General features: G+C 47.3%; 2 protein-coding genes across 7 annotated transcripts in view; one reads left to right on the plus strand and one right to left on the minus strand.

Moving 5' to 3' along the window:
• LOC146809185 (uncharacterized) overlaps positions 1–22,236 on the minus strand; it is a 432,226-nt gene that overhangs the window by 100,943 nt on the left and 309,047 nt on the right. Inside the window, exon 5 of one of the 5 annotated variants that reach the window (XR_014966367.1) lies at positions 14,973–15,105. The exons of the other annotated variants lie outside the window; for them this stretch is intronic. The gene's annotated coding sequence lies outside the window, so the exon portion shown is untranslated. Of the gene's footprint in view, positions 1–14,972; positions 15,106–22,236 lie in introns of those variants that run through there. 5 annotated transcript variants of the gene reach the window in all.
• LOC146809186 (uncharacterized) overlaps positions 14,647–22,236 on the plus strand; it is a 90,570-nt gene continuing 82,980 nt past the window's right edge. For both annotated transcript variants that reach the window (XM_085616010.1, XM_085616011.1), the window contains exon 1: positions 14,647–15,244. In XM_085616010.1, the coding sequence (XP_085472136.1) occupies positions 14,647–15,244 (598 nt within the window). The remainder of the gene's footprint in view (positions 15,245–22,236) is intronic.

Below are 22,236 nucleotides of genomic sequence, written 5' to 3' on the forward strand. Positions count from 1 at the left end.
TCTTAGTTGCAGTGAAACGTCACCACCTAATCACCTGTTTGTAATGTGTTGAATAGTCCAGTGACTTCTGTTGGTCCCCCTGAGGCTTTTGGTTAGATGATAAACCATGAGCACTTTTGGTTGGTAGTTTGGTGTCGGCCACAGGGCACCTTATGTATGAGGCAGATGGTTTTGACTGTTTCTCTTTCTTTTACTAAGAGCCAAAGAAGAGGTGTTACCGCCTGAGTGGCGGGGTCCTAATGTTTCAGATAAAATGACAGCTAGTCTTCATAGTTTAGTTTGGAAGAGGTGTGTTGGAGAGACCTATGCATAAACAGTTGTAGTAGTCCAGGAAGGACCAGGGCACGGTGAAGTCTTTATAAGATCAGTAGAGCAATGGTGGAAACGCTGTTAACAGATGTAGATGACAGACTAGACCACATTTACTTGGGGGAAATTGTAGTTCACTATGCGGTATTGCTCCCAGTTAACAAAATTTAGCCTCCGACTGTTGGAGGCGAGCTTGATTCTTTTTTTTTATCTGTGCTTGGAAGAGAATTTAATTCCACCGGCCAAGCTATAAGAAATGAGGCAGTATTGCACTAGGTCTTAGATCAGCATTTCAGTTTCACCATTTTAGAGAGACAATTATTTTGCATCCAGTTGTCAGGGCCACCAGAGTTGTGTATCAAAGAAAGACATCATTATGTAGAAGGGTTGAGTAAACCATGCAGAAAGACTGCAAATTATGTGGCCCAATGTTGCACATTTTGTGATAGTAGGTTCATTCTTTGTTACTATTTGTAGGGGCTGGCTTAGTGTATAATGCACACTTATTTAAATGAAGCATTTGCACTAATCCAGACAACCCTTATGGTGATTTTAGTGGTCTTGCACAGCCATAGAATACTCTCTAATTGGTAGCTGAGGAGAGCAGCCTTCAGTCTCGGACCAGAAGGAGTGTTAAGCAGCTTGTTTTACCAGATCTAATTTGTTAGACCCTGCATCCTTGGCTTGGTTTCCCCTGACTTTTTGCCTCTGCCTCCTATATTTGTGATGCTGTCCTGTATTTCGTTTTTGCTGGCTCAGATGCATTGGGCACTTTGCCACTGCTGTTCAGTATCAAAGTGCAAGTGCTCCCTGTGTAAATGGATATTGTGATTGTTTCTCCCTGATTGGCATATTTGATTCACCAGGAGGTCCCTAGTAAAGTGCACTGAGTGTGCCAGGGCTGGTAAATCAAATGCTACTAGTGGGCTTGCAGCACTCATTGTCCCACCCCCATGAGTAGCCCTGAAAAGAGGCCTGTGCGCATTTTGTTAACTGCAAAGTCGACCTGGCAAGTGCACCCACTTGCCAGGTTCTATCCTTCCCCTTCCTTTTCCTTGCACATAAGATACCCCTATGGTAGGCCCAAGGTACCGATCTATAATACGTTGTGAGTGTTGTCCTCCACTCCTAATTTAAAAAAAATTGGTTAAAGGGGTTTTATTCAAAGTAAACTATTCTTTGTTTGTGTTAGCGTGCTCTCTCACTAAGGGGTAAAGCCCTAACCCCTGTGTGAACTAAACATATCTTTCAAGGCCTGGATTCCTAGGTCTGTGAGATGCACAGCCTAAGTCCTGTAAGGCTTCATAAGTACTACAAATTGTGTGATAATCAAAGAGATTTGAAATACAAACATTTAACACAAGTGAATGCTTTCCAAAAAATAATATATTGTGTTTCTTAAATACAATACATATCATGCAACCTGCGGATGCCTGTCTGTAATTCTCATAGTAAGGTCAATCCGTAGTCAAATTATACAATCAAAAGCAACATATGAAACATGACAATCAATTAGTGACATTGATATCATATGTAACTTAAAGATTTAGATAATGCAACTCCCAATGCATTTCGGGTTAAAAACCCTTCTTCAGGGGAATATCCAAATCGTTGAGTTGAGTAAATGGTGTTCTTCCGTGTGGAACTACAATAGAGGATAACAAGCAAAAAATGCATATGTTACGCAGAGGGCGTGAAGAATGTACAATGAATGAGCTATTGATAGGATTTGCACGTGTCACAGATTTAAAAAGCGGATGTGGGAGAGGGTGCCTTAACCAAGAGGTGAATTGCCCATAGAGTAAAGATAAAACTATATGGCTGGGAAAAAAACAGTGCACCCAAGTGCGATAAAAACATGCTACTGTGAGACCAACGAGCGATTAGGTGCATAAGATATACGCCCTGAGAGCCAATCTTGGGTGGCCGAGACGGACAAAGCGGATAGACATGAAGAGGGTAGTATGGAACTTGGAACTCTCCCACATCCGCTTTTTAAATCTGTGACACGTGCAAATCCTATCAATAGCTCATTCATTTTTGCTTGTTATCCTCTATTGTAGTTCCACACGGAAGAACACCATTTACTCAACTCAACGATTTGGATATCCCCCTGAAGAAGGGTTTTTAACCCGCAATGCATTGGGAGTTGCATTATATAAATCTTTAAGTTACATATGATATCAATGTCACTAATTGATTGTCATGTTTTATATGTTGCTTTTGATTGTATCATTTGACTACGGATTGACCTTACTATGAGAATTACAGAAAGGCATCCGCAGGTTGCATCATATGGATTGTATTTAAGAAACACAATGTATTTTTTGAAAAGCATTCACTTGTGTTAAATGTTTGTATTTCAAATCTCTTTGATTATCACACAATTTGTAGTACTTAGGAAGTCTTACAGGACTTAAGCTGTGCATCTCACAGACCTGGGAATCCAGGCCTTGAAAGATATGTTTAGGCCCAAGGTACCCCCATTGGCAGGGTGCAGTGTATGTGAAAGGTATGGTGTGTGTAACATGTCCCGATAGTGAAATAGTGCCAATTTTGTTTTTCACTATTGAAAGGCTATCTTGCCCATAGGACAGAATAGGGAATGCTTTGTAACATTTTACAAGCATATCTTCTCATAGGGATAAGATAGAAAATTGGAGTCTGGTATCCCTGAACTCAGAATTTGATAACACATCTTTTAGTAAAGATTATTTTTTTAAATTGTGTTTCAAAATAGCACTTTTAGAAAGTGGCTTTTTTCTTGTTCAACCTTTCTGTGTGCCTCTGCCTGTTTGTGGGTTGACTGTCTGATTTCAGTATTACAGAGACAGAGGATGTGCATTCCCTGTAGACAGCCTCTGGGGGGGTTGAGGTGTGCCTGGCCCTTCCTGGATGACCCAGCCCTGAGCTGAATAGACCCTGGCACATATATAGTGGTGGAAGGAGATTTACACAGCCACTTACTCAATACAAGTCAATGGGAAAGTTGTGTTTGCAGTTTTAAAGAAGTACTCTTCCCAGTGTACCCTGAAGAAACCCCGTGGAAGACAGAAGTTTGGAGAGTTATCCACCTGTGGTTACCCCAGGAACCAGGATACCTACACCACGGAAGCCGTTTTTATTGTGTTCCCCCTGATCTGTGACTCATTTTTCCTTCGTGCTCCCCCGATCCGTGCCCCGTGTTTTATTGTGTGTCCTTGCCCCCGTGCCGTCCTCTGCCCCGTTCCCGCTGCTGCGTCCCCTGCTGCCCCGCCCCCCTGACTGCCCATTCGCTGCCCCTTCCTCCCGACTCCCAGCTCCCAGCTGCTCCTCCCTCCCTCCTCCCCATATATGGCGGCCGCGCCGCTGGCGCGCCAAAGGCGAGCCTAAGGCAAGCCTGTCTGCGCCTGGACCGCGCCCAGCGCCAGGACATCTGGCCCCCGCGAACGCCACGATGCCAGTCTCCGCTACAACCCCAGCACCCTCCTCGCACTCAACGCCGGACGTTCATGCACCTGCTGCCTGGCTGCCCCGAAGCACACCCAAGGACCCTTCTCCTGCCGGAACTGCAGCTTCACCAGCATCCAGCCCACCATCCCACCTACCAAAGAACCCAACCACCTCAGATGCATCCTTCTCAACACCCGCTCCACACGCAAACATGCTGTGAAACTCTGGGACCTACTGGACTCCAAAACCCCAGACGTTGCCTTCCTTACAGAGACCTGCTGAACCGCTCCTCAGCACCTGACATCGCCATAGCCATACCGGAAGGCTATAAGATCACCCGCAGGGACCGCACCAATGGAGTGGGAGGAGGAATCGCAGTCGTCCACAGGAACTCTCTCAAAGTCTCAACCAACACCGACGACACCCTCAGCACTGCCAAACACCTGCACTTCAAGATCCACACCGATCCCAACACCACCCTCAGAGGAACCCTCATCTACAGACCTCACCCGGACCACGAGGACAGTTCAGCGACTCCATTACCGACCTCGTCAGCACACATGCCCTCGCCTCCACGGACAACACACTCCTCGGGGACCTGAACTTCCACCTCGAACAACAACACCAACTCCTCCACCCTGATCGCCAACCTCGGACTCTGACAACTTGTCACTACACCCACCCACTCCACCGGCCACACGTTTGACCCCAACTCTTTCCGCAAGCTCCCACGTCTCCTTCAACCACACCACCGAGCTCCACTGGTCTGATCACCGCTGCATCCACTTCACCTTCCGGAAACCCACCACGCACCACCGCACCCAACAGATGCTGCGCCGGTGCAAAGTCACCGAAGACCAGCTTTCCACCTCCCTCGCCCGGAACCCATCCGCAGATCCGACCGACCCCGACAACGCCGTCCGCAACCTCAAACAGCGGATCAACGACTGCGCTAACACACTCGCCCACTTCAGGAACCCCTCCAACACCCACACTAGCAAGAAAGCCAGCTGGTTCACGAAGACCTCCAGGCCTCTAAGCGAACCTGCCGAAAACTCGAAAAAACCTGGACCCGTGAATGAACATCAGAAACCTACACTGCCCACAAGAACGCCACCCGCAGACGCCACCACCTCATCAGATCCGCCAAAAGGACCTCCTTCAAAGAGTGCTATTGTGTGCGTTGTTATCTAGGCGAAGAGCTCTTCAACATCGTGAAGGAACTCTCCAACCCCAGCTCCAACACCAACGACATCCCACCTTCACAAGACCTGTGCGACTCACTGGCCACCTTCTTCCATCGCAAGATCGCAGACATCCACGGCAGCTTCAACACCGCCACCACCTCGGCAACCACTGAGACCCCGTCTCCCACGACCACCAACCGCCTTATCTCCTGGACCAACATCAACAACGACACCATCAAGATCATGAACACCGTCCACTCCAGATCCCCGGACGACCCGTGCCCACACCACATCAACAAAGCCAGCAGCACCATCGCACCCCATCTCAGGAAAACCATCAACATCTCCTTCGAGACAGCAACTTTCCCGGAGAGCTGGAAGCACGCAGAGATCAACGCCTTACTCAAAAACCCCAAGGCAAACCCCAAGGACCTCAAGAGCTTCCGACCCATTTCCCTGCTCCCGTTCCCGGCGAAAATCATCAAAAAGGCTGTCAACAAACAATTGACCAGCTTCCTCAAGGAGAACAGCATCCTGGAACCAACCCAGTCCGGGTTCCGCAGCAACCAAAGCACCGAAACTGCCCTCCTCTCCGCCACCGATATCAGGTCCCTGCTAGACAATGGAGAAAACGCAGCCCTCATCCTCCTGGACCTGTCAACCGCCTTCGACACGGTCTGCCACCGCACACTATGAACACGCCTCTACGACGCCAGAATCCAAGAAAAAGCCCTGGACTGGACCTCCTCCCTCACCAGCAGAACAGAGCGTCTGCCTCCCTCCCCCCTTCTGCTCCGAAGCCACTGAGATCATCTGCGGCGTACCCCAAGGCTCATCCCTCAGTCCAACGTTGTTCAACGTCTACATGGTACCACTCGCCCACATCGCACGACGGCACGACCTCAACATCCTCTCCTACGCCAGCAACACCCAGCTGATACTATCTCTCGCCAAGGACCCCCACACCGCCAAAACCAACCTCCACGAAGGAATGAAGGCCGTCACCGACTGGATGAGAATCAGCCGACTGAAGCTGGACTCGGACAAGACGGAGGTCCTCATCCTCGGTTCCACCCCACACTAGGAACACCCCCAACTCTAGGAACACCCCCAACTCCCACGGACCACACACGCAACCTAGGGATCATCCTCGACTCTAGCCTCTCCATGACGTAGCAGGTCAACGCCGTCTCCTCCTCCTGCTTCAACACCCTCCGCATGCTTCGCAGGATCTTCAAGTGGCTCCCCACCAAAACCAGAACGACAGTCACCCTGGCCCTCGTCAGCAGTAGACTGGACTACAGAAACACACTCTACGCAGGAGCCCTAGCCAAACTCCTGAAACGGCTTCAACGCATCCAGAACGCCTCCGCACGCCTGATCCTCGACATCCCTCGCCGCAGCCATGTCACACCCCATCTGAAAGACCTACCCTGGCTCTCTGTCAACAAGAGGATAACCTTCAAACTCCTCACCCACGCACACAAGGCACTCCACAACACCGGACCAACGTACCTCAACAGCCGACTCAGCCTCTACACCCCCACCCACCAGCTCCGCTCCGCAGACCTCGCCCTCACCACCGTCCCCCGCATCCGAAGAATGACCGCGGGCGGCAGATCATTCTCCCACCTCGCCGCCAAGACATGGAACACCCTCCCCATCCGCTTACGGCAGACCGAAGACCTTCTGGCCTTCAGAAGACTTCAGTAGCAGCTCCCCCCCTGTGCCTTGAGACCCTCGCGGGTATGTAGTGCGCTTTACAAATGCCATGATTGATTGATTAGGTGTGATTTGACATCGGAAACCGCCTTAGACCATGATGGAGGACTTCAGTAAAGATGCAAGTGGCGAAGAAGGTGAAAGAGGCCGGTGAAATCCATGGGTGAATTCATGATGAAAAGAATCTGCAAGCAGAGGGGAGGGAGTCTATGCCACTCGGAGGTGACCAGGAGACAAAGAAGAGCAATGACCACCGATGACGGAAAATGCAGGAGTGTTGAAGGTGACCTTGTTGCTGCAGCTGCGAGGACCAGGAGACGCTGTGCAAGACTAGGAGCCATTCACAAGATGACCCACATCGAAGTCAAGAACTAAGGGGTTGGTGTCCGGTGGGACCACCAACAAGCCTTAGCAGCAGCAACAAATGTGGCAAACAAAGGTGCAACATTGGACCAGCAAGGTCCAAGGGACTCGCCAATTGCCGGAGAGTCAGAGCAGGCCCGAGCATGCAAGGGAGCCCACTGAAGCCCAAGAAGACCCTCAAGAGGACCCAGGAGTCGCAAGAGGACCTTGAGCAGCTCACCAAAGATACAGCTCCACAGTGCAGAGGATGCAGTAAGGACCGATACCTTCGCTGGAAGAGATGCTGGTAGTTCCTACAAATCTATAAAGGATCTGCGCTTTTAGATAACATAAACTAAGGGATTGGTGTCCAGACTGATGCCAGACACCCACAAAGGAAATGTTAGGCCAGCTTGCTCGGAGTGCCACTGTAATCCCCCTAACCTTACCAAGGAGCAAATAGTTTCTGGCAACCATCCAACAAGGTAACCCTTGATCCTTCAGGGATCATGCAAACAGTACAGTACCCTTTTACCCAGTCACTTGTTCTCATTGGGTCTCAGAGATACACAGAATTAATAAATGATGGAGACATTTTAAGTATTTATTGAACCAGCATCATTTTAGTATAAAATACGTTTTCTCCAACAATCATTAGACGGAAACAGATATAAAAGATTACAAGCACCAACAGAGTACAGAAAAGGTAGAATTCTATCATGGTGCTAAAACAGTGAATATGTGCAACGATATAGATACATGGCAGTAATCATGCGTACTCCTATGCAGACCCTATCTAAACATACCTAAGTGTACATAGCATATATGTGGGTGTAAAGCCAATAATCTCCTAGGAAAAAGCCAACCCCATTACCATATGGGAGAGAATGAAGGACCCTGTCTTGGTCTCGAGTTAGACACCCCACAAGGGATGGCAGACCAGTGCATGCTGGAGTTTCTGCATGCAGGAATCTCAGCATCTTGTGTCAGCATGGAAGCTTCTCTGGTTGCCCAGTGAAGATGTGCTTCTTTTATACTCAAAAGGTACCCTAAGGGCTCTACCTACATGTGTAATAGTACTGTGAGCCTGTCGTCCAAGGATAACGATAGCGGTGACTTTTATACATAGTTATTATACAGAAGTTGGTAATCCTGCTGTTTACATCCTGGGCAGGAGATTAAGATATACTAAGAATCCTTATGCATAATAAATTAGGCTATTTTTGAAGAAAAGCACACAACATTTATTTGGCACATAACTAGGTAAAAGGTCAGCGCCAGAGCTGTTATGCAGAGCAAGGCAGGATAAATGTAGGAAAAGGTTGAGTAGCTACCTAGCCCTATATTGGGGTACATTGGGGCTTATAACAGTGTCCTCAGTCAGATATGTGAAAACATAGATCGGTTGTAAGTGGTGCTAGAACCAGCTTTCACAGGCTGCAATGGCAGGCCTGTATTCACAGTTTTAGTTGTCTCTCATGGGTGGCATAATACATGCTGCAGCCAATGGCTGACCCCTGGTGTACCTATGCCCACGGTACCTTAGTACCATAAACCAGGGAATTAGAAGGGTACACCAGTCGCCAATTTTGAAGGTGCCACAGTATGTACCACACTCAAACTTAGGGAGAAAGCTCAGTGACTGAGTTCCTGGTTAGCAGGATCCCAGTCAGACTAGTCATAAAACAGAATAACACCAGCAAAAGTGTGGGTAACCATGAAAGAAGATCATACTTTCCTACACTATTGTTTCAACGTTTTGCCATTATACATATGTCCCCTGTCTGGGCAAAGTTTTACCTCATTAGTAAAGTGTAACATCTGAGTACTGCAATCAGCAACTGAAAGGCGACTAGTTAATCATTGAAATAGTCATACACTGCATAGTACCATGTGTGCTACCATTTTTTTTTATTTACCAAAATGTAAACTATTTTTTTTCTAAAGTTTACAAATTATGAAGCATATGATAGGTCCACAATTTTATGAAAAACACTGTAGCCCCATGTAAGAAATTGGGTTACTGGCTGAGGGGTAAAGTCCTACTAAAACAGAAACCACAGTCCTTGTCAGGGTGAAGTATGAAGGAAACTCTAAATTAACCACTGCTCAACCCCCTGGTAGCTTGGCACAGAGCGGTGAGGCTTCACTTGGAGGCAACATGTAAAGTATTTTTGTAACACTTCAAACAATAACTTAGTGAAAACACACCACAATAGGATTAAACACCAGATTTAGAAAAATAGACCATCCTTTAGTAACTAAAACAAGTTCAAAACAAAAAAAATCAGTAGAACCAGAGATATGCTGGTTTAAAGATTTCAGTAAATTTAGTGTCAAAAAGCACATAGTGCCAACTGTGGATATCTGGTCACGCCGGACCAGAACAAAGTCACAATACAGGCTGACCGTGATGGAGCGCGGGCTGGCTACAGGGACCCACTGAGGCCTGCTGAACGAGAGTACTTTAAATATTAGTTTGCGGAGCATTGCAAGGTCCCACTCCGAGACTGCAACGTGCATCCGAGAAGATGCATCAATTCTGAAGAGCTGTGGACCTGTAATGGAAGGTCCTGCATCATCGTTGAGGATCCTGTCAACAAGGGCTTGTGATGTGAAGTCCAGTCTCAGGGATCTGTTGCTCAGCAGAGAATCTCACATTGCAGCTCCTCAGCTTCTCCTCAACTGTCAATGAGATATTAATCATGCAAGGACCTGAGTCGGGAATGCTTTGCACATGCGGTGGTTCCATTGCTGGCTGGTAGGTCGTTGTGGAGTCTTTTGTGTGGGAATAACTCTTGAAGCAGAGGTGATGTTGGTTCTGCTCTGAGGATCAATAGTTACACCTAGTGCTTTTCCTCTGGAAGTTGAGAAACTTCTACAGGCATGTCTTTAAAGTACACAGTCCTTGCCTTCCCTGGCGCCATACTAACTACACTGGGTATGCCACCCTTAATATGGACGCGTTACAACAAACAAATGATGGACGGAATGCTGACAATGCATACATTCTCCCCCAGTCAAGAGATCTGGGTTAAATCCATCGTTCTTTTGCCCACTACACCACCCCAGTTTAGACATGGCCATATGCAAATCAGTCTTGACCCTGTGCCTCATGGGAACAGTCCAGCCCAAACTGCCAAGCCATGTCTTCCCTGGACCGGAATCAAGCATCCTAGGACCGGTTTCTGGCTATCAGCTGTCATCAGCCAGGATAGCTTGACTCCAGTGGCGTAGTGAGCACGGGTCCCACGTCTGGGAATACCCATCCCACTTAGGGCGAAAAGCGTTACAACAAACAAATGATGGACGGAATGCTGACAATGCATACATTCTCCCCCAGTCAAGAGATCTGGGTTAAATCCATCGTTCATTTGCCCACTACACCACCCCAGTTTAGACATGGCCATATGCAAATCAGTCTTGACCCTGTGCCTCATGGGAACAGTCCAGCCCGAACTGCCAAGCCATGTCTTCCCTGGACCGGAATCAAGCATCCTAGGACCGGTTTCTGGCTATCAGCCGTCATCAGCCAGGATAGCTTGACTCCAGTGGCGTAGTGAGCACGGGTCCCACGTCTGGGAATACCCATCCCACTTAGGGCGAAAAGCGTTACAACAAACAAATTGTTGTGTTGGCTTCTAAATGATGGACGGAATGATGACAATGCATACATTCTCCCCCAGTCAAGAGATCTGGGTTAAATCCATCGTTATTTTGCCCACTACACCACCCCAGTTTAGACATGGCCATATGCAAATCAGTCTTGACCCTGTGCCTCATGGGAACAGTCCAGCCCGAACTGCCAAGCCATGTCTTCCCTGGACCGGAATCAAGCCTCCTAGGACCGGTTTCTGGCTATCAGCCGTCATCAGCCAGGGTAGCTTGACTCCAGTGGCAAAGTGAGCAAGGGACTCACGTCTGAGCATACCCTGCCAACTTATGGCGAACAAGCAGTACATGCTCTCCATGCCACTGGAATCAAGCTATCCTGGCTGAAGAGGGGTGAAACCCCGAAACCGGTCCTAGGATGCTTGTTTCCAGTCCAGGGAGGACCTGGCTTGGCAGTTCAGGCTGGACTGTTCCCATGAGGCACAGGGTCAAGACTGATTTGCATATGGCTGGGTTCAAACTAGAACGGCATGGTGAGCAAAAAAACGATGGATTTAGGCCCAGATCTCTGTACTGGGGTGAATGTGTGACATTGTTCTGCATTCTGTCCATCAATTGTTGTTTTTGTTTTTACCCTTAATATGGAGGCAAAACATAGCCTATTGAAGTATATGTAGGGCCGTGCCCAGCTACGCCCCCCCATCCTGCAAGTGATAGCCCATTCAGGCACACCTAAAATCCATCTGACTAGGAAGAATACATAAAGCCCAAATGTCAGCTACACCAGTCATGTGACCTAGATGCAGGCTACATTCACTAAATGGCAGAGTCAGGAAAATTCCAACTTTCTAAAAGTAACATCGCAAAATAAAGTAATGGACGGAGTGTTGAAACTTTTCAACCACTCATCCCCAGTCACAGATCGAGGTTTAAGCCCTCATTATTTTGCTCTCCTCGTCACCCCCGTTTGGACTCAGCAGAATGCAAGTCATTCTTGATCCTGCTCCCCATGGGAACTATGTCAAGACTGAACTGTCAGGCCAGGTCCTCCCTGGACCAGAAAGCATCCTGGGGCTGGTTTCGGGGTATAACTCCTCATCAGCCAGGCTAGCTTGAATCCAGTGGTGCAGCGAGCATTGGGCCCGCGTCTGGTATACCCTAAGCCCCTTATGAGGCACAAAGCAACATCACAAAACTAAAGTGATGGACAGAGTGTAGAACCTTTTCAAACACTCAACACCAGTCACAGAGCTGGGTTTAATCCATTGGTATTTAGCTCACCCCATCAGCCCAGTTTGATTAGCACATGGCTGTGTCCAGTATTGACCCTGCTCCCAATAGGAACAATTCATCCCAGGATGCTTGCTTCTGGTCATGGGAGGACCTGGCCCAGCAGTTCGGGCTCGACTGAGGTGGCTTGGTGACCAAAAAAACGATGGATTAAACCAAAATCTGTGATTGGAGTGAATGTTTGATATGTTCAGCATTCCATCCATCATCTGTTCTTTTTATTTTCTAAAAGTGGCATTTTAAAAATTGTAATTTAAATCTGACTTTACCATAGGATAGGATATTTCATTAGAGTTCCAAAAATACCAAACATTAAAAAGGAAGATTTTGGCTTGGTAAAAGGTTTATTTTGCCAGGTCGAAATCACCATTCTAAACTGCACACACAGCCTGTAATAGCAGATCTGTGAAATATTTAAAGGACTACTTAGGTGGCTGGGCCTGGGCACATGTAGTAGTACCAATAAACTAGGTACTTACAAGTACATTAAATATGCCAATTAGGGATAAGTCAATGTTACCATGCTTTAAAGATGGAGCACAGGCACTTTAGCACTGGTTAGGAGTGGTAAAGTGAACAGAGTCCTAAGGCCAGCAAAAACAAAATCTGCCAAAATAGGTGGGGTGAAGGCAAAATGTTTGAGGGAAGACCACCCTAAGGCTGACTGGTCCAGCACTGCAGAATCGCATAACTGAATTTGTCCTCACAATGGTGAACCCACATAAGGTAGCGAGAGAACTTGTGGATGATGCCAGGTTCATCTGCCTGAAATTAAACTGTGTCATCCATGTGAATTGTGTGTTAATCCAAGATGACTGCAAGTCGGGGGCACATGTAAACATGAAACAGTGTTGGTGACAAGGCAAAGTCATGGGAAATACCACATCCAATGATTGCTATCACAGAGAGGAATGGGCTGGGTTTGACCTGAGGGGATTGGTTTTGTAAAATTAGCACAAACCATGTAAACCTAGTTCACCTGGCATAGGTTAGAGTGGGTAATCGTTTGATTAGCAGCTGATATATGAGGGTGTTATAGGCAGCAGGGAGGTCCAATAGGATCACCACACACAGGTGGCCATGGTCTCATGTGTGGAGTAGTTCTTCTCTGATGTGCATGAGTGATCTATGTACACCGAGTGGTTCTGAAACCTAATTAAAAGACATTCTGAATACCAGTTATCTTCACGGGGCAGTATAACTGTCACACTAATTATTCCTTGTGATTTTTGTTTTTAACTAGTGTTTATATAAAATACCATGTTTTACATACTTAACATGTACAAGAATGAACTTAACATTTGATTAGTCCACACAGAAATACAATGAGTAGATGCAAAGCACATTCAGGTACAGCAGAAAACCACAATAGTGGCAGTTTTCTATTCTTTGCACAATTATGTATGACAAGGATTGAATTATTTATCCCTTGAAATCAGTGGACGTTTTGCTTCATTTACTGGCAGTAGGTTTGTAAGGTTCACTTATTGTCCAGATCTATGGCTAATTGTGATCTAAATGAAGAGACCTTCCCTGACAGAAGTCTCACTTTTAACTAGAAATTTGCCAGTAGCGGCCCAGAGGGGAATAACCTGCTCAGACCTCTCAAGCTGGTAGAGCTTCAGTACTGGGCAACTTTGTTTAATTGAGGCAACTGCACTTACTTATACCTATAACACTTATATTACTGCTTGAATCTATCTTAATACCCACACTGTGTAATTGCGCATATAGGGCCTTATGTAGGTGGGCTTGCATTTACCACTTCATAAATACCGAATCATACCGATTCGGTATTTATGAAGTGGTAAATGCTATGTAGGTAATGAGTCGGTAATTATTACCGATTCGGTAAAATTCGGTAATTACCGAATCGGTATTTACCGATTCGGTAATGAGGCATACCTTCCCATTGATGGGAAGGTATGCCTCATTACCGAATCGGTAAATACCGATTCGGTAATGGGGGGAACACATGCAAGGGTGGCAGGGTGTCACATTGACACCCTGTTGCACCCCTGAATCGGCCATGTGTGCACATGTGGCACACATACATGCCCTAAGGGCATGTATGTCTGCCACATTGCACACTTGTAGGCGCTATGAAATGCATTTCCACATCCATTCTTTATTTACCACCAACTATTAGTTGGTGGTAAATACCGACTCATAACAACACCCACACAGTCCCCCTACATCTGATTTCTGTATTCGGAATTTACCGAATCGGTAAAATTACCGAATCGGTAAAATTACCGAATCGGTAATACCGATTCGGTAATTTTACCGATTCGGTAATTTTACCGATTCGGTAAATTCCGAATACAGAAATTCACCCCCTACATACCAAAAGCCAAAATACCGGTCGGTAACGGTATAATTACCGAAAATCGGCTGTTACCGACCGGTATTTGGCTACCTACATGAGGCCCTAAATTCTATATGGCTTGAAAGTGGTTGGGAACATTCTCTGACCATTCTCGTCGAATTCGTGCTCTGCAGTACATTTTCCTTACAAATGACTGTTTCCTTAAACAATGATTACTTCAAAGAAAAATATCACCCTGCATTTTCTCTCTGAAAAGCAAATCATCATAGAATTAAAATGTGATCAGTGGGTCCACATTGATTTCTGTAGGACTAACTTTTGATGATCATAACATTCCTTTGTAAATGTCTTGCATGTATTTTGAGACCAACATTTCTCTTTCTTCCTTACTGCAGATTACTATAAAGCTTCTATCCAGATTACATGCCTGTTGTGAAGACTATTCCGATGGAGGGGGACATAATGTTGGCTAAGAGTTCACCAGCCAAACAGTCACTCCGACTGAGTATTGAAGAAACGGGTGGGCCAGGAGTCCAAGAGCACATGTCTGTTGAGGAATCAGGCAGATATGACTTGCGTGGAAATTTCCGTGACATTCATCAATCAAAAATGCTCCTCAAGTTTAAAACGGGAGAACCTCAATATCCCGTATCTGGGAAGATGACAGATGATGTAGACCCGCAGGAATCCCCTAGCCCGGGTCCGGAACCAGAAGCAGGGTCTTGCCAAACACTGGGTCATGAAGAGGAGGCTAAACTAGGAACAGTGGAGGACGTTCCAACTGGAGAAACACCACTTGTCCCGGAAGAAATAATGAACGATCAGTTAACCGGCACCGCTGATCCCTGTGAGATGCGGTCCCCGCATGATCCAAGTGATGACCTTAAGGAAAAGAAAAAAAAGAGAAAGCGGAGAAGGAAGTCAGTGAAGAAGACGGTGGAACAGTTTTTACGCAAGAGTTCCGTGGAGCTGCGACGTAAGCTCAAGAGGGTTCTGGAGTTGTCTCCTAAAATGTTCTCCGGTGAGTGCCGTGCTTCTCTTTCATCCCATACTGTAATGTTGATGCAAAATATAGAGAATGACGTAGCATCACAGGAGAGGATGCACTTTCATGCTCACACCCTCCAAGATGATCAGAGGCCTTGGGCTGCTCTTGGCTAATAAATTAGTTAAGCAAGTAAAGCTGTAGAGGCAGAACTTCACAATTGCTTTTTCTGGCATTCTGACCGGCACAGAATACATTGTGGGCATGAATGGCAGCAGGTTTGCATAATGTTGAAATGGGTGGCATTGTTGCTCAGACAGGTGAGACACTGTTGTGCAGATGTATTATTTTTTGCGGCAACGCAGCACAACAGAATAAAAACACAGAGCTATATTGATTACAAATGGACTGCTGATGCGGTCATCCCCAGCGCTGGTGCACAGAAAAAGCTGCCTAGTGTACGCTTACGTCTCCACCATGATCAAAAGACTGTGCGTAGGTTGTGGAGTCGTAAGTGTACTCTGTCTAGCATAAGATTTCTACAGAAAGCAAACCTCCAGTAAAACATTCCTAGACAGGCTCTGCTGAAGCATCCCATGCACTGGATGCATGCTGTGCACTGCAGCACACGAGCAAAGGGTGGGCTGTTTGGAGAAATTAAATCATTTCTTCTTCTTAAGATCTGCTTCAGAGAGGCTTTATTGTTTGATGCAAACCCCAGTCTGGCTATCAGTAATTCAGGCTTTGCTTCAAAAACCAGGGGCCCATGGCTTCGCTGATCCACCCAAGCCACACACCAGTAATGCCCTCTTGGTGCAAAGTGATGCAAAACGCTCCTTGCACTGAGAAGGGCTCATTTCCATCACAAAATCCCTTCTGCACTGAAAAATACGAACCCGTGCAAGACTTTGCGTTGAATCTCTTCACCCAGCGAAAAGACCCAAGAAATCTAGGAATTCTTTCTATAAACTATATCGATCAGTGTGGTGACTAACAGACTCTCTCCTTCATCCTTTCCAGACTTACAAAGAACTTGTTATTTGATAAAAGTGTTGGAAAAGGTCTTCGGTTAATCTGACCTAACACATCTGCAAAAGTCTGTTTGTTACCTGTAGGGAGAAATTATTGTTAACACAGTAATCTGTAATACAATACATGGGAGCCCTGATATAAAAATGTCTCAATTTTCCTTTTCTAGTAGAGTTGTGATGTGTCTCGTGACCTGAAATAATAAACTATGTTTGCAGCTCAACTGTAATAACTTCTTACAGTTGAATTGGAAATTCAAAAAGCCTACTATCAGAGGTAGCAGATATGACATCTGCATGGTATATACAGACAATAATTACAGCTGCGGATTAAACGACAAAAACGAGACCTGGCTTTTCATTCTTCTGATCGAATTTTCTAAAATGAACAAAGGAAACATTTTAGTTGTCAGCACTATCGGTTTCATATTGACTAATTGTCTCCTGCTTCTTGCATAGAAGTTCACAAAGTATGAGGGTTGATTGTACTTTTCACATGTAAAATAGTCCCTCGTTCATGTCAGTGGCATCACCTGCTAGTTGTTCCAAATGAGGCCGAAAGATCCACCCAAGGAGCCAATAGAAAGATGGCGAGGTTAAAGTACTCCGGTAGGCTGATCAAAGATGTGATTGACAATGTCCAAAGAGAGTCGCTAAAGGATTCTGTGCAATTGGCTGAAAGGGGTGGATCTTTGCAATATCTGTGTTTGTTTTACTTTTTTTGAAAAAAAGTCTTGGCTTACTTCGGAATTCAAAAGTTGGGATCGGATAAATTACAATGCTGGAGCCACTTGTGAATTTGGCAAGCCACAAGCGGCTGGCGCGAGGGCAGGCACTGAAAAGTGCTTCAGTGATGGAAAATGAGACACATCTGTACAGTGTAACCTCATCTGCATAAGAAAGAGCCTGGCTTTCTGCTTCTGTGTATGCCACTGCATAAGCTGGCCCACTGTGAGTGCACAAATATGGAGCATGTGTAAGTAAAGGCAGCGAGAGGCTAAATTATCCTATATAAGCCCATGGTTCACATCAGCAAGTATTTCAGACAAGGTGGCAGCAGGTAGAGCTCTTGACGCTTGCTCATCATAAGTCTCACAGTGCTCTGAAGTGGTTGTACTGCGCCAGAAGGCGCTTGTAAAACAGTGTAAAAAACAAAACAATTAGGCTTGACAGACTGCTGCCATCTTTGTGCCAGTTTTATCCAACGGTACCGACCCATTTTTCCCTAAAATACTCTGCTGGTTCTCATTAAAGTCCAAAGGGAGAACCTCAAATCCCCCGTGCTCGCCAACCACTGCCTGTCAGTGGCCAGCTATTTAGGAATCGTTGATCCCCCCTGGCCTATCCCTAAAAAATGCTCAGTGTAAGTTGGGACATGCCAAGATGAGGTTTGGCTTGCAGCTTTTAGTGCTGCTGATAATTCTACTCAGTTTGAAAATCCAAATAAAACAGATTGTGACGCATTTTGTAGTCTGAAGTCCTAAAAATGTGCTTAGGAGTTACACCCACCAACACCCTTCTCCTTTGTGGTTACTCTGGGTGAGAGACAAATTAAGTTCAGGGTTTCACTTTTAGATCGAAATTGACAAACCACTACCAGGTGTGAACACTGCAGTAACTCACTTCTTTTACACCAACACTTTACATGCACTTTAATTTGTGAATAAAGTAACACAAGATACCTTCAAATGCTAAAATGCAGCTGAATGACCACAAAGACAAGCTCTCCATTTTAGGTCGAGCCGTGAGCCCGTGCGCAAGCGCTGCTCTGGGGTTGATCTGTGGTAGTAGAGTACGGGGGAGAAGCCACACCCACAACCCCGCCCACTTTTTTATTGGCTTGTGTCTTTGTCCTTTGTATATTCTGCCTTCCGATTGGTTTATAGACTGTTAGTCCCTCCTTATGACGACTATGTCGTCATCTGTATTCTTCCATACCTACTGGCCCCTTTACTTTGAGTGTTGCATGAGCACTCTTTTCTTCCCGTGCCTTCTCCCCCCTCCCGCTGTCTGTGCCTTCTGTCCCCCCCACTCCTGTTGTTCATGCCTTCCCGCCCCCTGCCCTGCCCCTTTAGTACCCCTCCTTCGCTGACTTCCACTTTGCAGTAGTGGGAGTTTCCAGCCTGCAGCAGGGGATCTTCTCGACATCGCTGGTGAGAGAAGAGCCCTTACCTCAGCCAGCGCTGCGCAGGCAGCAGCCTCTCTGAACCCCGCCCCCTCCCGCAGAGAGGCCTTCCCTCCTACTGCAACCCGCTGCTTCCCATGCCTGCCCAGGTGTTTTGAATATGGCTTCTCACCAATAAGCCACACCCAATCCCTGCACTCCCACCTGGGAGGCAAATATACCACTGCACCTTTGAATAATATACACTTTTGAGCATGTCTTACCACCCCTGGCATAGCAAGACTTCTACACAAAACAAACAGCACCTTTTGAAAATGGGTTTTATTTAACAAAATGCAAAGACTCTATCACTTTTAGAATAAGGCTTGGGTTTATTACATAATACTCTCTAAACAAAGGCTATCTCAGATACCAAATGCATAAGATTCAAATATATGTAGCAAACTTATAATCTAAAGGCATGAATCAATAACTGAGCAAACTATAATACTGATTAATAAACAAGCAATAACTGATATAAAATAAGATACACTGGACGTCCTGCAAGAGATCAGAAATCTATACATATATATAGAGCAGAGGAGTACTCTGGATGTGCACCTCCCACACCACAAAGAAAACACCGCAAACGATCAAAGCCACTGGCCACACATCACAATGGCAATAACCACAAAACTCAATACATCACCTGGTGCATACACTGCCCACTTCTGACTGGGGGAATTGCAGCCGGGGATCAGAGCTCAGCAAGCCAGGGTTCAATCCGAGATAGACACGTCTGCCCTCGCTCGGAATCCAAACTCCCAGTTTCTCAGCCTGCAACCCTCAGCTTTAAACACACTAGAAGATTCGTGAAAGACCTCCTCCCACCGCCAGAGGAATTTTACCAGAACTGGCCAAGTTCCAAGCAAGCATCTCCATGGCAGTAAGGAGCTCTCAAGTCTCTTCCTCCATTCGCACTTCTTCCAGCCTCTGTCTTGACGAAGCTCTCACAAGCCCTTCCACAGTACACTAAACAAAAACAATCGCTCAGGAAAACACCAAGACCTTGAATGTGAATAACCCAAACAACTTGCAAGCACTGCTGTGCATGCAGCAGCAAGGTAGTCAGACATGAGGCCCTGTCAAAGGCAATAGTACAAGCACCACTGTGCACACAGAAAAGTTTGAAGCAAGGTAAAGTCAGAAGGCAGGATAACATGAGGCCATGTCAAAGAAAGACAGCAAGATTACAGGATGGAAGAGAAGCAAGCATATGCAGGACCATCCTACATTAAGGCTAGGGTAAAATAACACACTAAAGTCAGTTAAAATGGTGGTGGTCGGAGTTCATCATAGTGTGCCAGACTACAAGAGTGGCTCTTTCACTACACCAGGCCTCACACACACTCTGCTCCAGCCAGCGGCAGAGGGATCCTGCTGGGAGAATGGGCTCACACACCGAAGCCATGGAGCGGAGCAGCAGGCACACGGGGCAAGAGGAATTGGATCCGCCGGAGGAGGAAGAGGTATGGGGATGGAGGGATATGGAGCCGGTGGATGAGATCCAGGGCATGGTGGGACAAGATCCAGGGCGTGGAAAGAAGCATTTATTTATACGGCTAATCTCTCTTTATACATCTGATTGCATTTCTAAAGTATCTTCTTAGTTTACAAAAACTGTCCCTCTACCAGTGAGAGGTGAGCTTTTGGATATTGTCACACATGCAGCTTCCATTTCAGTCACCACCCAACCCCCTTGGATCGACCACCACTGCGTACACTTCACCTTCAGCACCACCACCGCACCCAAACCAGCACCACGCCCGCCATGAAGGAACTGGAGCAAAATCACAGAGGAGCACCTCAACTCCACACTCCTCATGGACCGCCACTCTACCACGACCGATGCCAACTCTGCAGCCAAAGAACTCCATCGATGTATCGCCAGATGCGCCAACAAGATCGCCCCCCTCTGCAACCCTACCAAACTACGCCCCCTGAGGGCTACCTGGTTCACTACCGAACTCCAAGTCGCCAGGCACACCCAGAGATGCCTCAAATATGGAGTAACCGGAAAACCACAGAAGATCAAAACAACCATAGGAGCACCCTAAAGGAATAACACCAGCTCATAAGGGACACCAAACGGACCTTCATCAAGAACAAACTCGACACCAACCCAACAAACGCCAGAGAAGTCTTTAAAATGATACATCAATTCATCAAGCCCCCCAGTGAGGCCACCGACGTCACACCATCCCAGGAACTTTGCAACAAGCCCAGCATCTACTCCCATCAGAAGATCAAGACCCTCTACGACCACTTCAGCAACAAGACACTGTTCACCACCCCGTCCCCCCTCCGATGACCACCAGCCGACCATCACATCCTGGACCCCCGCAACGGTGGATCTCATCACCACGACCATGATGAAAACCATATCTGGAGCACCCACGGACCCCTGCCCACCTCACATCTACCAGAAGGCCGCTACCTCCATCGCCCCGAACTAGGACGGACCATCAATGCCTCCCTCCAAACCGGCACAGTCACTGACGACTAGAAGAAGGCAGAACTCAAGCCCCTCCTCAAGAAGCCCACGGCCGACCCCACAGACCTAAAGAGCTACCGGCCCATCTCCCTGCTCCCGTTTGCTGCCAAAGTCGCCGAAGAGTTGTAAATACCCAGCTGACTGCATTCATCGAAGAGCACTCCATCCTTGACGCCTCCCAGTCAATATTTCGCAGCAACCATGGCACCAAGACTGCCCTCCTCGCAGCCACTGATGATATCCGCATGCTACTCGTCCAGGGACACACCGCAGCACTCATCCTACTAGACCTGTCTGTGGCTTTCGACACCGTCTCACACCATATCCTCGCAGCCAGACTGCACGACGCCCGGGATACAAGGAACCTCCCTCAACTGGATCCGCTCTTTTCTCTCCGGCTGAACCCAGAGGATCAGACTCCCCCTTTTCATCTCCAAACCCACACAGATCAACTGCGGAGTACCACAGATCATCGCTCAGCCCCACACTCTTCAACATCTACATGGCCCCCTATGCTGCCATCGTCAGACAGCACGGGCTCAACATAGTATCTTATGCCGATGACACCCAACTCATCCTCTCCCTCACGAAGGATCCCAAAGACACCAGGCTCAGCTTCCAGGAAGGAATGAAGGACGTCGTGACATGGATGAAGGAAAGCTACCTGAAGCTCAACACGGAAAAGACTGAGGTCCTCATCCTGGGACCCTCACCGCCACCTGGGACGACACGTGGTGGCCCTCCGCCCTCGGGGATCCTCCCACCCTGACAGACCATGTCTGGAACCTCGGCATCATCTTTGACTCCTCCCTCACCATGACACGCCAGACCAACGCCGTCGCCTCCACTAGCTTAAACTGCCTCCGCATCCGCCGAAAGACCTTCAAATGGATTCCCCCTGAACACAGAAAAACCGCCACCCACGCACTCATAACCAGCAGACTGGACTACGGAAACGCCCTCTACGCCGGCATCAACAGGACTCTGCTACACAAGCTCCAAACCATCCAGAACACAGCGGCCAGGCTCGTCCTCTGGACCCCACGACACGAATGCATGACGCAAAACCTTCGAGACCTACACTGGCTCCCAGTCGAGAAGAGAATAACCTACAAGCTTCTCACCCACACCTACAAATCCCTCCACAACATCGGATCCAAATACCTCAACGATAGAGTCAGTTTCCATGCACCCAAAAGAACTCTCCGATCGGCAGACCTCGCCCTAGCAGAGACACTTCGCATCCGCAGAAGCAGAACAGGAGGAAGGGTCTTCTCCTACCTCGCAGCCAAAATCTGGAACGAACTCCCGGTCCACATCAGATGACCCCCAATCTGCACAT

This window comes from Triturus cristatus, chromosome 7, assembly GCF_964204655.1.
Source record: "Triturus cristatus chromosome 7, aTriCri1.1, whole genome shotgun sequence".
In the NCBI taxonomy this organism is placed as follows: Eukaryota; Metazoa; Chordata; class Amphibia; order Caudata; family Salamandridae; genus Triturus; species Triturus cristatus.